The 17,502-nt window shown below is 36.3% G+C and overlaps 2 protein-coding genes and 2 long non-coding RNA genes across 10 annotated transcripts; 2 read left to right on the forward strand and 2 right to left on the reverse strand.

Moving 5' to 3' along the window:
• Positions 1 to 3,618: 3,618 nt before the first annotated feature.
• On the forward strand, positions 3,619 to 5,897 carry LOC117133001. The gene is made up of 2 exons (XR_004456802.1): positions 3,619 to 5,084; positions 5,195 to 5,897. It is a non-coding gene; the product is annotated as an uncharacterized LOC117133001 (long non-coding RNA).
• A 355-nt stretch (positions 5,898 to 6,252) lies between these two features.
• Positions 6,253 to 17,320, reverse strand: LOC103856230. Of its 7 annotated transcripts, XM_009134006.3 has the most exons (7): positions 14,188 to 14,751; positions 13,961 to 14,092; positions 11,729 to 13,858; positions 11,518 to 11,649; positions 9,935 to 11,414; positions 9,273 to 9,413; positions 8,896 to 9,191 (listed from the first exon to the last, which is right to left on the reverse strand). In XM_009134006.3, the coding sequence occupies exons 1-3, from the start codon at positions 14,524 to 14,526 to the stop codon at positions 13,661 to 13,663; spliced, it is 669 nt and encodes a 222-aa protein (XP_009132254.2). In that variant the 5' UTR covers positions 14,527 to 14,751; the 3' UTR covers positions 8,896 to 9,191; positions 9,273 to 9,413; positions 9,935 to 11,414; positions 11,518 to 11,649; positions 11,729 to 13,660. The 7 variants fall into 7 exon arrangements, with proteins under 7 accessions (XP_033144671.1, XP_009131576.2, XP_033144673.1 ...); XM_033288781.1 differs by lacking the exons at positions 13,961 to 14,092; positions 14,188 to 14,751 and having other exon boundaries at positions 8,855 to 9,191; positions 9,935 to 11,001; positions 11,200 to 11,414; XM_018657068.2 differs by lacking the exons at positions 13,961 to 14,092; positions 14,188 to 14,751 and adding an exon at positions 16,866 to 17,320 and having other exon boundaries at positions 11,729 to 11,995.
• On the forward strand, positions 15,111 to 15,710 carry LOC103856234. The gene is made up of 2 exons (XR_630836.2): positions 15,111 to 15,338; positions 15,489 to 15,710. It is a non-coding gene; the product is annotated as an uncharacterized LOC103856234 (long non-coding RNA).
• On the reverse strand, positions 15,861 to 16,859 carry LOC103856233. Its single transcript, XM_009133330.3, has 3 exons — positions 16,593 to 16,859; positions 16,379 to 16,519; positions 15,861 to 16,277 (listed from the first exon to the last, which is right to left on the reverse strand). The coding sequence occupies exons 1-3, from the start codon at positions 16,839 to 16,841 to the stop codon at positions 16,080 to 16,082; spliced, it is 588 nt and encodes a 195-aa protein (XP_009131578.2). The 5' UTR covers positions 16,842 to 16,859; the 3' UTR covers positions 15,861 to 16,079.
• Positions 17,321 to 17,502: the final 182 nt, after the last annotated feature.

Genomic DNA, 17,502 nt, shown 5'->3' on the forward strand with positions numbered 1-17,502 from the left:
TCTTTTTGACTAATATTACAGGCTTCTTCTTCATTTTTACGGGGAATGTCTTCAATCAAACTAAAAAGTCCCATCGTCGACATCCGATCCATGTATCCGTTTTTTTAGAAAAAATATTTTCCAAAAAAAAATACGCTTTTTATTATAACCCTCCAGAAATAATAGACATGTGTATATATATACAAATGTATTTGGCTACATGTAAACAAATGATGATCAATAGGTAAAATAAAATTTTACCAAACTAGAGGAAGATAACTATATATTTGGTATGAAGGCGAAAAAATAATTTGTTAGGCGAATTATTTGGTACGGAACTACGGATATCTATATTTAAGAAGAACAAGCCAACACATATTCGAGACAAACAATGCAAAAGGATTAAAGGATCATTTGATCTGGCATAAAGAGCAAAGAGACAAAGCGCCAACTCCATACCACCTCCGCTCAGACCAAGGACATAAACCCTCCATAACCCCTCCACATCGACGATTCATCAACATTATTTCAGATTATGAATATTAACAATCTAAAATATAAAGTCTATATAATTTGTTGGTCACTAATGAAGGTTCTTTTACTTGAATGTAAATAACCATTTTGCACGAATATTAACTATTCAAGAGGTATAATAGCTAGGTTATAAATGCAACTCGAGTTCTTTCCACTAGTATGAATTTCAAATTTGTTGCAAGTTATAATTTTTGAGTTATTTTTGTCAGTTGTTACATTTAAAACAGGATATATATATCGATTTCATAAACTGTAATAAAAATGAACCGTTGTAGCATTAACTTTATATAAAAGATTATTTATCAAAAAAAAGTTGTATACATAGTTTTGGCATGTGAGCAGTGCGCCAGTGTCGTACACATTAGTAGTCTTTTCCCCTGCAGTAAGGATTGGCTATGAGCTGCCTTTTTTACCTTTATCCAAAGATCGAGATGTTCAATTTTTTCTTCCATTTAATTGATTTAAACTGTATAAAAAATCCTTACGGTAGAAGAATTTTATATACTTTTAGAAATCCTCATCATGTACTAAGTTATCCAGCCCATTAATTTAAATGCTTACATTTTACATATGCGCAGTGGCCTATAAATTTGAACTAGAATTGCAAAACAATATTATACTTTTCGAAAAGATAACTTAAAAACAGAAAATATACTATTAAATTTTTTACTTAGCTACTGCAAGAAACTATAATAGACTAACTTTAAATTAAGAAGAATTATAATCCGTTGTCATAATACCCCCATGTTAGAAACACAAGTCACAGATTTGAACTTTCACAAGGAAAAGATAAGACATTTCTTATTTTCACTCCACAGTTGTCTAGACACAAGTTCTAGTCTTTAAACTCTAAGCAGAGAAGCAACATCAAAAAAGAGAAATCAATCCATGAGATATTACAATGATGAACGTGTACATTTAGAGATATATAATATATTAAAGTTTGATAGCAAATATTTTCTTGTGTGGAAATTATCTACAGAGTATACCAAGAAGATACTTACAATTTTCATGTTACCTCAATTTACAAATAAATAAGATGTAATCACAAAAATAAACCCTAAAAATACACTTGTAATATATATTTTTAATTATGAAACCGACGATGACGTCACCAGTTTTGTAAGCGGGTAACTTTTAACAAAAAATAAAATAAAGTAATTAATTGACACTAAACAGAGATATTTGTTTAACAATCCACGTGTCCATGTCCATCTCGCTTCAGTCCATACCTCATTAGTACACACTCTCCCACAAAGATAAATTTGGGTTTGTCATTACTCATTTCTTCAAAAAAGTTAGGGTTCCAACTTCCAAGGTTCGCTCCCAAACCTCTTTTCCTCTTAAAAAAATCTGTGTTTCTTAGATTCTTCAAAATTTGGGTCTTAAACCTCTCTCTGCTTCACTAACTTTTTGCTTGTTACGGTGTTAAAACTTCCTGCTTTTTGGGTCTTCGTCTTTGGATAAACAGCTTTAGCTGAAAGCCTGAGTAGACATTTTCAAGTTGATTTACGTTTCTTCGAAAATCTGGTTATATAACTTTTATTTTGAAAAGTTCTGAAAAATAAGGTTGGAAGTTTGAATATCGAAGATTTATTAAAAAAAAAATTAATCCTTGGTGTGTTCCTAAGTTTTGGATCTCTTCAACATGAAAAATATAATATGTTTAATTTGGGTATATCATAATATGTGTTTTTATTCCTGTGTATGTCAAGAAAATGGACGGTGATAGAGGAGGATTTGGTGATATCGGTGGGGGTATAGGCGCTGGGGGTCAACAAGACAAGGGCCAAATTAAGGTTAGAATTTGTATAAAGAAAAAAACTGGGTCAAACATGTTTTCTTGTGCGCTTTTGATAGAAGCGGTTGATCTGACATTTTGTTGATTTGACATTTTCGCATGAAAATGGGTTTCTATTTAAATCTTGTGCATATAGTTTTACTCTTTACAAAAATCTTTATGTTTCCGAATGTCTTGATCGTACATCGTCTTCTTCGTTTTTACTTGCTACGTTAAAAGAAATTAAATACATATAATATGTTTACTTCGAATATCATCATAATAATATGATTTTTATTGTTTTGTGTGGTCCAAGCGGATGGACAGTGATAGCGAGGACGTTGATGGTGTAGGGTGTGGCGGTGCCGGTGGTGGTATAGGCGCCGGAGGTATTGGTGCTGGAGGAAACCGAGGCAAGAAAGGTTTAAATCCGTATAAGCATCTGGCGGCAGATATAAGAAAAGAACGTCTTCCCCCACAAGATGATTTGCCTCCTCCACCACTAAGGGTAACATACAACCCTAATCTTAATATTCTCATAATTAAGCTCAATGTTTACTTCACTTTCCCACAAAAATTGACAACATATACCTTATGCAAGTCAAAGATTAGGGGATGCAAGAGGCTGGTCTGCAGAGAATGGGAAATGGAGGTATTTTGTGTCCTGCATAATCCACTGCCTTGGCTTGATACTCCACGAGAGGACCACCGGGATACTCTCGAGCCATAAACGTGATGTAGAGCTTCCACCCACCTCCTGGTTTTAAAGTGCCTCTCACAATGCTTACAACTTCCACAGACAAACGCTAAGTACAAAACACACACATCCTATCTGTAAGTAATTACAGAAGTAAAAAAAAAAGGTATCATATTTGATGAGATCAGTACAAACCTTATCCTCGTTGAGTTTCTTAACACAGAGGGAAGCAATATCTGTCAAATACTGCCTCTTAGTGGTGGTTGTCCAGAGATCGTCCAGATCTCTAATGGGGTAGATGGATCTGAATGGATCTTCTAAAAACCCCTAAAACAAAAGAATCAAAATACCAAAAGATTAAAAAGAGAGTAATATTTCATTCAGTGGATGGATAACAAAAAGGCTTTGGTCACTTTACCCTATTCTCAAAGGCTTTGGTTTTATACTCGCGGAAGTCTTGGTACGCCTTGTCGCTGGAGAAACCTTCACGGCCGTCAGGATCGAATTTCAATTCGTAACCATCGTAACTGTCCTTATCCCACTCCGGCTCCGGATCTTGAAAGTTTGAATAGTTGATCGTCGGAGATCTCTCGCCGTCATCATCGTCTTCTGCGTCGACACTCCATAAGCCTTCGTTATCGCTTTCTTCTTCCATGCTTGTGTCGTCTTCGTCTTCGATCTTCTGTTTTTTAGAGACAGACGAGTCACCTTCCACCTCCGTCGAATCTCGTTTCGCCGTCGCATCCTCGGGTTTCATCATCGTTGCAGGAGAATCGAACAAACCCTAGAATTATCCTCTCTCTCTCTCTCTAACACACAAATTGATTTGGGGACGAAGCAGAAGATGACAATATTAAATGATACTCTTTGATGTATTTACCGATTTGCCCTTATACCTCCCTGCTATTTTAACACGTCGTTTGGGAGATTATGAGGCTCTCAGCATATGGGCCAAACCCAATATAAGGCCCAAAGTAATTTTACGACGTTTAGCTCGTTTGTCTGCCTGTCTGTAATCAACAAATGGCTCTTTCTGATAGGGCTGGGCACAAATGCTTGATACTCGGTTCGGTTTGTACTTGTTACTTGACTTGGTTAGGTTTGAAAAAACAAGTATTTGCTCTGTGTGTTTCTGATTTTATGAGTTTTTATGTCATTTTAATTTTAATTTTTATGTACCATTTTTTTTTAAATCATTCAACTTAAAAAATAAAAAATTAAGAACCTTAATGAAGTTCTTTCATTGGAGGATAAAAAAATCAATTAGACAAACAAAAGTTTTTAACTTTTCAAATCACAAAATTAACTAATAATTTATTCATTAGAACCTCTTATGCTTCTAACCAATAGATTTGCTCTAAGACCATCATTATCGGGAATCCTTAATGGGATCCTTAAATAAAAGTGATGATTTAATTAAATCAAAACAAAAGAAAAGGGTTGTTACCGATTCTTAATGGGGCATTTTGGTGATCGGTTTTAAGTGTGGTTTTTCAACCACGTGTCAGCACCACATATTTTTATTTTTTTTTCTTTGCTTTGTTTTGTTTTCTCCGTCGCGTCTCACCTCCGCCTTGGGTCTTCTTCATCCTTGTCGACTCAGGCTTGGCTCGTTGTGGTGATTGAGTTCGTCTTCAGGCCAGCAGCACCGGACTCGCCCTCTGACGAGAACTAACTCACTCAGGTTTGAAAATTGTCCGATTCTGTGATTCCGTGTATGCAAGATTTGGTATAACTTCCTCATCAGAACCTCTGTTTTCGCCATTACCATTGCCAAATCAGATCCTGAACACGATGAGGAAGCGTCATCCCAAGGCGGCTTCAGATTCGTCGTCAGAGCCATCATCTTCCACTCAACAAAACGATAACAACCATCGATGTCCTTGATAAGAAGGTGGTTAATGTAAGAAGATCGGGGAAAACGTGGTTCTCAGTGTTGATCCTCATCATATACTCCTCCTGGGCTGTTTACAAGGGAAGTCGCTTGTGTATTCAGATATAAGTCACATTGTAGTGAGGATCATGCCCAAGTATGAATCAGAAGCAGGAGAGAATGCTATCCTTGTCTCTTCTCACATTGATACTTTCTTAAACGTATGTATTGTCTCTTTCATCTCCTACCAATTGACTTTTAGATTTAGTGTTCCTGTTTTCATCACCATTTTGCTAGTACTAAGTGTGTGTTTTGGTTAAAATGTATGAAGAGGTGGGGCTGGAGATTGTAGCTCATGCGTAGCTGTAATGCTGGAGCTAGCGCGGTCTGTTTCACAGTCGGCTCATAGATTTAAGAACTCTGTGATCTTCTTGTTCAATACTGGAGAGGAAGAAGGTTTTAATGGCGCTCATAGCTTTATTACACAGGTGAATATAACTCCGGTCGGTTCATGACTTTAAACACGGCAAAGCCATAGCCAAAGACTAAAAAGGTATTGCATTTTGAGACTTGGAAGCATACGTTTTCTGAATTTGCTTGCAAGTTGCATCCTTTTGAAGTGATCTCAAATGTTGTCTTTTTGGTATATAGTGACAAAATTAGAATGGATATGTTAGAGTTCTTCTCGAGTGTGGTTTGTGTAAAGTGTGTTTTTAACTGTGGTTTGAATATGTTAATCTGAGAGGAGGAGGCTTTGGCAATCAAGGCAGCAGGGAAGGTGTGGTAGGCTGGTAGCAGAGTATGATCTCCGACAGCGACTACACCGAGTTTGAGAGTTGAAGTAATCGACCAAAACTTTACTCTTCTTCAACTCTTTCTTTTTTTCTTTACTGCTCTTGTTAATAAATATGTTAGATTCATGTCAAAATGTTAGGATTGTTTGCTTGATTTGATTATGATTGTTTGAGTTAGGTTGTGGTTAGGATTTTTTTTTAAGAATCTTTAATTAAGAAACTACTATTGGAGGTACAAAATATAATAGTTTCTTAAGTAAAGTTCTTAAGTCCACTAAAGTACATTTATATACTTAAATAATCCTTAAGAAACACAAATGGGTTTCTGTGGATAATCATGCTAAGGTTATACTACCTGATCTCAGTCAGTCGTTCGTCATAGGTTACGCGTGTCACGTGACACATAGGAAAAGCTATTCACAAAGCTTTATCGCTATTGGCGCTTGCTTTCCAGTTTTTTAAATAGCAAAGCTTTTCTTTTAATGATATTCGTGGAGGAAACATATTTTTTGCTACTCCCCTTCATTGATGATATGCTACTTACTCCCGATCTCATCTGATAATTTCTGGTTTTATTTTGTCTGCTGTGTAATGAAAATATTCATCAAAATTTGGTAGACCATTTTACCAAAAAAAAATTAGTAGACCACCGCGTGACTTAATCAACACGGAAGAGAGTGTCTGACAAACCCCCGCCAAGGTAATCAGTAAAATAACTTTCGTGTCTCAATGGCCCTCCTTGATCTTAAATTTTTTTTTTTGGCTTAATTTGCAAGTATCAAAGCAGTCATAACAAAATCACTTGGAAATAATTTTGTTAGGGAAAGAATCATCCTCTCCTCTCCTGGTGAATTTGTGATTATATATCATAGACTCAACTAATTAAACCACTTGGATTTTGGATCATGCTGCTGCGATGCGAGCTTTCTTTTTTTCTCTTTTGATCAAAGAGCTTTCATTGTATATTCTGATGTTGAAAAATTGCATCATGTGAAAGACCTTCCAAATACACAGGGGAATGCCCAAATTCGTTAGTGCAATTAAACTTATTAATCAACAACCTAACGTTATATGAGTTTTATAAAACCTCGGATTTATCATGATCAAGTTATCATGTACAGTAAACATCTCCCCTCAATGCAAGAGTGTCGAGTATATATATCCTCCTTGTGTCAAGAATGTAAATAAACACTAAACATAATTTAGACAAACCTATGCAAGTCTTTGTATTAGGACATGGTAGGGGCTGGTCTGCACAGAATAGAAAAGGGAGGTTCTACGCCTCCTGCAAAATCCATGGCCTTGGCTTGATACTCTACAAGAGAACCATCCGGATACTCTCTAGCCATAAAGGTAATGTACAACTTCCACCCACCTCCTGCTTTAAGATTGCCTCTCACAATGCTTACAAATTCCACAGACGTACCCTAAGTAATTAAAACACACATTCATCCTATCTGTGAGATTCTCATCAAATTAAAACAAAACAAAAAGTATATGTTTGAATTGATGAATATTGAATACTAACCTTTTCCTCGTTGAGTTTCTTAACACACAAGGAAGCAATATCCGCCAAATATTCCCTTGTGGTCATGTTTCTAAAACGTTGCTCCAGATCAGTAAGGGGGAAGATGGACCTGAATGGATCTTCTTCATAAATTAACAAATTTAGAGGATATAACTCAATGGATAAAGAATGGGCTACGTTACCTTATTCTTCCAAGCCTGGAACTTAAATTCGCGGAACTCTTCGTACTCCTCGTCGTTGGAGAAGCTTTTACGACCCTCAGGGTCGTAGCATTCGTAACCATCGAAGCTGTCCTTATCCCACTCCGGTTCCGGATCTTGGATGTTTAAATAATTAATTCTAGGAGGTCTCACTACTCCTTCATCCCCTTCTGTCTCGACACTCCATGCACGTTCGCTATCGGTATCACTATCGCTTTCGTCTTCCATGTTCGCGTTGTCTTCATCTTCGACCTTCAGCTTTTTCGAGACAGAAGAGTCGGATTCCTCCTCCGTCGAAGATCGTTTCGCCGTCACACTGTCGCTAAACATCGTCGCCAGAGAATCGAGCAAACCCTAGAAATATATCGCAACACACAAATTGGGGACCAAGTGACAATATTGAATGAATGGTATTATTTGGGCCACGTGACGCATAATTATTTTTTGGTTGAAAGTTTATTAACCCTTCTGTTAGATCATATAAAATGGAAAATTTATTTGTTTAATCATTTTTTGTTGTTTCTTCGTTAACAGTTTAAGATAATTTTTTACATATTTAATGCTGAAGGTCAAAAATCTTTTTAATGAAAGGTAATTTTTTTGTTGTTTCTTCTGTAATATACCAAAGTATTGTAAAGGTATATTTGAGTAATAATTTTGTTTTAGTTTCCTCAAAAAAAAATATTCATCAAAGCAATGCTCGGCAACGCTCTAGAGGATTTAATCAGAGCCGCTCAATGAGTGTTGACTTTTCCGTCAGGTCGTATAGAACTATATTCATCTTAGCCCGTCATTATTGGTCAGTATATTTAACCAATCGACACGTGTTGCATGTCCTTTATTCCTCATTTTACCCATTAATCATCTTTTACCTTAAAAGAAATAAAATTATTCATGTTTGCATGTACAAAGACCTCGCAAACCTGCCAAGCTAATGTTTCAAAAAAAAAAAAAAAAAAAAAAAACCTGCCAAGCTAATCAGTACAATAAATCTCCACTCTCAGTGACCTCGATCTTTGAAATGTCTTTTCTCTTTGCATGTATTGAAGCAGTTAGCACGAAAAATTAGCACTCGGAAATACTTTTGTTAAGGGAATACTATAGACTCAGTTAGACTACTGGATTTTGGATCATGCTGCCATGAGCTTTCATTGTATAGTCTGCTGATCTAAAGAGCTTCCAAATACACAAGAGAATGCTCCAAATTTATTACTTCAAATAAACAGAAACTTATTAATCAACAACCTAACATCATATGAGTTGAGTAAACATGACCATGTTATCTGACAATAAGCATCCCCTCAGTGCACGAGTGTCAAGTATCCCAAAGACATAGCTAACATTAAGACAAAACCGGTACCTAAACCCACCTCGGACTCGGCTTACTAATAACATGAAAACATCATTTCAATACACTTTGATCTTTGTGTTCCGCGGAGACCAGCAACAACATACCAATTTTGCAATGATTAGATTGAAGATTTGAAATTCAGAAAGACAATCCTCAAACTACATAAAAAAAAAAATTCCCATAATTAAAAAAATCACTTTTTTTGTTTACACCCATTCCTCCACTGAATAATAAAGATACCTAATGCAAGTCACAGATTAGGATATGCTAGAGGCTGGCCTGCAGAGAATGGGGAAGGGAGGTTTTCTGCCTCCTGCAAAATCCATGGCCTTGGCTTGATACTCCACGAGAGGACCATTGGGATACTCCCGAGCCATAAAGGTAATGTAGAGCTTATACCCACCTCCTGGTTTTAGATTGCCTCTCACAACGCTTACAACTTCCACAGACGAACGCTAAGTACAAAACACACACACATCCTACCTGTAAGTAAAAAAAAAAGGTTCGAAATTTGATCAGAACAGTACTCTACTCACATTCTGCTCGTTGAGTTTCTTAACACACAGGGAAGCAATATTTGCCAAATATTGCCTCCTAGTCACGTTTGTCGTGTCTGACCAAGGACCTTCCAGATCTATAATGGGGTAGATGGATCTGAATGGATCTTCAAAAAACCCCTAAAACAAACAAAAAAATCAAAAAACGAAAAGGTTAAAAAATATTTAGAGTCATTTCCTATGAAGCACGGGGACGTCAAATTGATTGACGTATCCGTACCGGAGACGTTTCCGGGACGGAGACACTTCGGAGACGGCACGGGGACACTTTGGAGACTGAACGGTTAATTATGGAAATTTTCTGAACATATTTGCTTTGCTATTATCCTTTCTTAAGCTTATTCACTTACTTTTCTTCCAAATAAAACATAAAAAGTAGAAGTTTATACTAGATTTTGAATTTATAACCTACTTTCTAATCTTTTTAGTTATAGTGATATATTTTTATTTTTCAGTATATAAATATACATATATATATTTTTATTGATATACATTTGCCATACCCGTACCCATAATTTTTTAGTTTTACCGTTTCTTGTCCCCGCTTCCGTACCCGCATCTGTCCCCGTATCCGTCCCGGTGCATCATAGGTCATTTCATTCATTATGTGGATAACAACAAAGAGGGAATCATAACATTACCCTACTCTTAAAGGCCTTGGTTTTATAGTCGCGGAAGTCTTGGTACGCCTTGTCGTCGGGGAAACCTTCACGGCCGTCAGCATCGAATTCCAATGTGTAACCATCGTAACTGTCCTTATCCCACTCCGGTTCCGGATCTTGCAAGTTTGAATAGTTGATTGTCGGAGAGTCATCCTTTTCTTCGTCGGTACTCCATAAGAATGGGTTATTGCTATCGCTATCGCTATCGCCTTCGTCTTCCATGCATATGTCGTCTTCATCTTCGATCTTCGGTTTTTTTGAGACAGAAGAGTCAGATTCCTCCTCAGTCGCAGCTCTTTTCGTCCCCAAATCGTCGCTTAACATCGTCGCTGCAGAATCGATCAAACCCTAGATATCTCTCTCTCTCTCGCAACACACAAGTTGGGAACGAAGCAGATGACAATAATAATAATGAAACGGTATGTGTTTACCGATGTGTCCTTATATCTCTCTCTCTCTGTCTATTTGCGCACGTGACCCGGTCGGAAGATTATTTGGGCCAGTGAGCAATTATATGGGCCATACCTGATACAAGCCCCATAGTAATTTTACAGCCCCCGTTTATTTAAAAATAGCACAGGTTTTCTTTGTAACAAGTTTTTGTTATTAGCAGGTATCAAAGCAGTCACTACGAAAATCACCATCTCTTAAGTAATTTTGTTGGGGAAAGAATCATCCTCTCATGGTGAATTGGATACTTGTATATATTGTAGACTCATTTAGACCAAGCTTGGACATTGGATCATGCTGCGATGAGAGCTTTCATTGTATATTCTGGTGATGAAAAATTGCATCATGCGAAGACCTTCCAAATGCATAAGATAATGTCCCAAATTCTTTAGTCCAATTAAACAGAAACTTATTATTCAACAACCCAACGTTATGTGAGTTATATAAACATCTGTTTTATGATGACCATGTTATCTGACAGTAAACATCTCCCAAAAGATATAGCTAACATTTAAGACAAACCCTAAATCCACCTCGGACTCAGCTTACTTATAACTGGAAAACATCATTTCAATCACCTTGATCTTGGTGTTCCGCTAAAACCAGCAACACAACAGACAAATTTTGCAATGATTAGGTTGAAGATTTAAAATTCAAAAGGACAATCATCCCATAATTAAGAAAATCACTTTCTGTTCACATCCATTCCTCCAATAAAATTGAAAAAGCTCATAAGATATTCCAAACAAACTACTAAGTAATTACACTGAGAATAAATGATTATACATAAATACCTAATGCAAGTCATAGATTAGGATACGCTAGAGGCTGGTCTGCAGAGAATGGGAAATGGAGGTATTTTGTGTCCTGCATAATCCACTGCCTTGGCTTGATACTCCAGGAGAGGACCATCCGGATACTCTCGGGCCATAAAAGTGATGTAGAGCTTCCACCCACCTCCTGGTTTTAGATTGCCTCTCACAATGCTTACAACTTCCACAGACATACCCTAAGTAAGTAAAACACACACAAACACACATCCTAACTGTAAGTATCATATCAAATTACAGAAGAAAAAAAAAAGGTTTATATTTGCATTGATGAGTACAAACCTTCTCCTCGTTGAGTTTCTTAACACAGAGGGAAGCAATATCTGTCAAATATTGCCTCTTAGTGGTGGTTGTCCAGAGATCGTCCAGATCTCTAATGGGGTAGATGGATCTGAATGGATCTTCTAAAAACCCCTAAAAAAATCAAAATTCAAAAAATCAAAGAGTCATTTCATTCAGTGGATGGATAACAAAAAGGCTTTGGTTACTTTACCCTATTCTCAAAGGCCTTGGTTTTATACTCGCGGAACTCTTGGTACGCCTTGTCGCTGGAGAAACCTTCACGGCCGTCAGGATCGAATTTCAATTCGTAGCCATCGTAACTGTCCTTATCCCACTCCGGTTCCGGATCTTGCATGTTTGAATAGTTGATTGTCGGAGATCTCACGACGTCACCATCGTCTTCTGCGTCGACACTCCATAAGCCTTCGTTATCGCTATCGCTTTCTTCTTCCATGCTTGTGTCGTCTTCGTCTTCGATCTTTGGTTTTTTAGAGACAGAAGCGTCAGATTCCACCTCCGTCGAAGCTCGTTTCACCGACACATCGTCGCCTTTCATCGTTGCCGTAGAATGGAACAAACCCTAGAAATATCTCTCTAACACACAAATTGACTAGGGAGAAGGCAGATGACAATATTAAAATGATACTCTTGAATGTATTTACCGATGTGCCCTCATGGTTTTGGTTGGTAACAGGAGTTAGGATACAGGCTAGCTATTAATATCAAACAAAGTATGATCTCAATAAGACCAGTTCTAAGCTGATCATGTTTAATATATACTCGTCCGCAAAGAGGTGAAACTGAACAAGCGGTTAAAAGTATTTTTAATTACAGCTATGTCATCACCTTTTATTGTTAGTTTATGCACGGGCAAAAAACCGGAACCGAAAAATCGAGCCGTAACCAAAACCAAAGCGAAATACTTGAAATCGAATCTGACCGAAACATTTAGTTTTGTATATTTTCAATAAAAACATTATACCTATACACCTAACCATATTTCAAACAATATAAAAATTAATAGGGTGTCGACCTTAATACATTTTGCTTTCAACTTTTAAAGCGACACTTATTTTATTACCAAAAAAATTCTCTAGAACGACAAATAATTTGAAACGGATGGAGTATAATGATACATTGATAGTGTAGTTTTGTTGATAATCATACATACTGTTTAACATTAGTTTTTGGAAATATAATTAAGGCTATAATATTTTTTTAGCTTTAAGCCACAAAAAATAACGGGGCGGCACTGCTTATATAATAACCGAAGTTTGTCCTTCATTGTTTTGTTACTGGTTCCTAACTGATCCTTTACCTCGAACCTCGTTGTGCTAGTCTCCAGGTTTATTATTCCAGATCCAAATAAGATCTTTAGTCAGGTGTGTTTTTCTTTATGATTGTAGTTGTATTTTCAATTTCTTCTGCTACTTATTTTCTCTGTATTTCTGTTTCAAATTGAAAATGATATTAAATTTAACATTGATATAAAAAATGCCAATACATTCTAAAGATCACACAAAGGAATTCACAAGACTTTCCCGCTATATACTTTTACTTGCCCGTTTAAAAAATAACACAGCTTTTCTTTGAAACACGTTCTTGTTACTTTTTATTCTACTGAATTAACCACTTGGATATTGGATCATGCTGCGATGAGAGCTCATTGTATATTCTGGTGATGAAAAATTGCATCATGCGAAGACCTTCCAAATGCATAAGATAATGTCCCAAATTCTTTAGTCCAATTAAACAGATATGTATTATTCAACAACCCAACGTTATGTGAGTTATATAAACATCTGTTTTATGATGACCATGTTATCTAAACATCTTCCAAAGACAAAACCTAAACCCACCTCGGACTCAGCTTACTCATAACTGGAAAACATCATTTCAATACACCTTGATCTTGGTGTTCCGAGCAAACCAGTAAACAGACAAATTTTGCAATGATTAGGTTGAAGATTTAAAATTCAAAAGGACAATCATCCCATAATTAAGAAAATCTCTTTCTGTTCACATCCATTCCTCTCCACAAAAATTGAAAAAAAAAGCTCATAAGATATATTCCAAACAAACTACTAAGTAATTACACTGAGAATAAAAGACTGAACATAAAAATACTTATGCAAGTCAAAGATTAGGATATGCTAGAGGCTGGTCTGCAGAGAATGGGAAAGGGAGGTTTTCTGCCTCCTGCGAAATCCATGGACTTGGCTTGATACTCCACGAGAGGACCATTGGGATACTCTCGGGCCATAAAGGTGATGTAGAGCTTCCACCCACCTCCTGGTTTTAGATTGCCTCTCACAATGCTTACAACTTCCACAGACATACCCTAAGTAAGTAAAACACACACAAACACACATCCTATCCGTAAGTATCATATCAAACTACAGAATACAAAAGAACGTTTATATGTAAATTGATGAGTTCCAACCTTCTCCTCGTTGAGTTTCTTAACACAGAGGGAAGCAATATCTGTCAAATATTGCCTATTAGTCGTGGTTGTCCAGAGATCGTCCAGATCTCTGATGGGGTAGATGGATCTGAATGGATCATCTAAAAACCCCTGAAAAAAAAGAATCAAAATACCAAAAGATTAAAAAAAGTTAAAAAAGAGTCATATTTCATTAATTGGATAACAAAAGGCTGAGGTTACTTTACCCTATTCTCAAAGGCTTTGGTTTTATACTCGCGGAACTCTTGGTACGCCTTGTCGCTGGAGAAACCTTCACGGCCGTCAGGATCGAATTCCAATTCGTAGCCATCGTAACTGTCCTTATCCCACTCTGGTTCCGGATCTTGCAAGTTTGAATAGTTGATTGTCGGAGAGTCATCGTCTTCTTCGTCGGTACTCCATAAGAATGGGTTATTGCTATCGCTATAGCCTTCGTCTTCCATGCATGTGTCGTCTTCATCTTCGATCTTCGGTTTTTTAGAGACAGAAGAGTCAGATTCCTCCTCCATCGAATCTTGTTTCGCCTTCGCATCGTCGGTTTTCATCGTTGCCGAAGAATCGAACAAACCCTAGAGATATCTCTCTAACCCACAAATTGATTAGGGCACAAGGCAGATAACAATATTAAAAATGATACTCTTGGATGTAATTACCGATGTGTCCTTATAGTTTTTTATCATTACTTAACTCATACTCCATCCGTTTCATAAATAGTGTCACTTAGACCCTTTTCACACATATTAAAGAATTCATTAGAATGTATTTATGTTTTTATTAATATTACATATCTAACAAATAGTATAAATTGTATTGGTATTGTAAAATGACACTTTTTGTGAAACAAAAAAAATGAATTAAAGTAACACTTAATATGAAACGGATGGAGTAATTAATTTGTAGTTTTTCTTCATCTTTCGAATTAATTAATTATTTTTTTGTTGTCCGTAAAGATTATTCGGGATTGCGTGTAAAAAGGTATTCGGACAAACAAAAACCAGATAATTAGAAATCTTTAAGCTAAAATCGGATCATCTTACAAAGCTGAAAATTTATCGGTTACATTGCTATATGTCTTAAACAAGGCCAATGCTTACAAGTTCTCACATGAGTTTTGAATAGATGATGATGATGACCATCTCGAATATTGTCAGGAAAAGAAAAGAATTTCCCAATACACTCTGAAGATCCCGCATAGGAAAAGCTATTCACAAAGCTTTATCGCTAATGGCGCTTGCTTTCCAGTTTTTTAAATAGCAAAGTTTTTCTTTTAATGATATTCGTGGAGGAGACATATTTTTTGCTACTCCCCTTCATTGATGATATGCTACTTACTCCCAATCTCATCTGAAAATTTCAGGTATCGTTTTATCTGGCTATGTAGTGATAACATTCATCAAAAATTAGTAAACCACGGCGTGACTTAAAGAACACGGAAAAAGTGCCTGACAAACCACGACATGAGTCTCAATGGCCGTCCCTGATCTTTAATTTTTTTTTGGCTTTGCAGGTATCAAAGCAGTCATTACGAAAATCACAATCTTGAAAATAATTTTGGTAGGGAAAGAATCATCCTCTCATGGTGAATTTATACATTTTATACTGAATTAGACACCACTTGGATTTTGGATCATATCCTGCGATGAGAGCTTTCATTGTATATTCTGATGATGAAAAATTGCATCATGAGACCTTTCAAATACACAAGAGAATGCCCCAAGTTCGTTAATTACTCCAAATTATTTACAGAAACTTATTGATCAAACAACCTGACGTTATACGAGTTATATAAACATCAATTTTATCATGACCATGTTATCTGACACTAAACATCTCCCCTGAATGCACTAGGGTCGACTCCTTATTTTAAATGTCAAAAGTATAAATAAACATTCAACATAATTTAGCAACCATTATTAAGCCACATTATCCATACAAACGCCAAAGACATAGCTGACATCAAGACCAACCCTCAAAATTAGCACAGCAACTAAGTAATCTCACTGAGAATAAAACACTAAACATAAATATACCTATGCAATTTTATATTTATGTTTAGTAGTTACACTGAATAATAAAGATACCTTGTGCAAGTCATAGATTAGGGCATGCTAGAGGCTGGTCTGCAGAGAATGGGAAAGGGAGGTTTTATGCCTCCTGCAAAATCCATTGCCTTGGCTTGATACTCCACTAGAGGACCATCCGGATGCTCTCGAGCCATAAAGGTGATGTAGAGCTTAAACCCACCTCCTGCTTTTAGATTGCTTCTCACAATGCTTACAACTTCCACAGACGAACCCTAAGTTATTAAAACACACACACGCATCCTATCTGTAAGTATCATATCAATTTACAGAATACAAAAAAAAGAAGTTAATATTGGAATTGATGAATACAAACCTTCTCCTCGTTGAGTTTCTTAACACACAGGGAAGCAATATTTGCCAAATATTGCCTCCTAGACACCTTTACCCTGTCTGACCAAAGATCTTCCAGATCTAAAATGGGGTAGATGGATCTGAATGGATCTTCTAAAAACCCCTAAAAAAATCAAAAAACGAAAATTTTTATTCACTGTGTGGGATAACAAATTAAAGAGGGACCATAACGTTACCCTATTCTTCCAGGCCTTGGTTTTATACTCGCGAAACTCTTGGTACTCCTCGTCGTTGGGGAAGCCTTCACGGCCGTCAGAGTCGAATACCAATTCGTAACCATCATAACTGTCCTTATCCCACTCCGGTTCCGGATCTTGCATGTTTAAATAGTTAGGAGGCTTCACGACTTCTTCATCATCGTCTTTTGCCTCGACACTCCATGCGCGTCCGCTATCGGTACTATCGCTATCGCTTTCGTCTTCCATGTTTGTGTCGTCTTCATCTTCGATCTTCGGTTTTTTAGAGACAGAAGAGTCAGATTCCACCTCCGTCGAAGCTCGCTTCACCGACACATCGTCGCCTTCCATCGTTGCCGAAGAATCGAACAAACCCTAGAAATATCTCTCTAACACACAAATTGACTAGGGAACAAGGCAGATGACAATATTGTAATGACACTCTTAGATGTACTTTTACCGATGTACCCTTGTGGTTTTGATTGGTACAGGAGTTAGGATGATTTAGTTCGATTTATGGGTGTAACTCATAGTTAATTTTCTGGCTTTTTCTTCATCTTTAGAATTAGGCATTGATTAGTTAAGTATTAATTAACATAAACATTATGCTCTATATTAAGTTATTAACCAATCAATAATTTATAGAAAAACATTTAGAAGAGCATTTACAAAATGTTCTCTCCAAATGTTTTTTTTTGCTCAATGCTCTCAAATAAAGTTTTTGGTAGAACATTTGTATATAAAATTTATAAAATTTTAAAAATAATTATATATAATTAATATATTTTATTTAATAATATCAAAGAATTATGTTTATATCCAAAAATAAAATATATATTTTTAAAATAAAATTGCAATTGGAATATATTGAAACTTTTTAAAATTATAATATTTCACATTTAAAATATAA

This window comes from Brassica rapa, chromosome A03 (genome assembly GCF_000309985.2).
Source record: "Brassica rapa cultivar Chiifu-401-42 chromosome A03, CAAS_Brap_v3.01, whole genome shotgun sequence".
In the NCBI taxonomy this organism is placed as follows: Eukaryota; Viridiplantae; Streptophyta; class Magnoliopsida; order Brassicales; family Brassicaceae; genus Brassica; species Brassica rapa.

Bases quoted from the DNA above. Each gene is read 5' to 3' on its own strand.
- LOC103856230 (XM_033288780.1), bottom strand. From the start codon at position 10,279: ATGTTAAGCGACGATTTGGGGACGAAAAGAGCTGCGACTGAGGAGGAA. The intron at 9,414-9,934 runs GTAATGTTATGA...TGTTTGTTTTAG, and splicing joins CCAAGGCCTTTAAGAGTAGG to GGGTTTTTTGAAGATCCATT. The intron at 9,192-9,272 runs GTGAGTAGAGTA...TTTTGTACTTAG, and splicing joins AGAAACTCAACGAGCAGAAT to CGTTCGTCTGTGGAAGTTGT.
- LOC103856233 (XM_009133330.3), bottom strand. From the start codon at position 16,841: ATGGAAGACGAAAGCGATAGCGATAGTACCGATAGCGGACGCGCATGG. The intron at 16,520-16,592 runs GTAACGTTATGG...TGATTTTTTTAG, and splicing joins CCAAGGCCTGGAAGAATAGG to GGGTTTTTAGAAGATCCATT. The intron at 16,278-16,378 runs GTTTGTATTCAT...TTAATAACTTAG, and splicing joins AGAAACTCAACGAGGAGAAG to GGTTCGTCTGTGGAAGTTGT.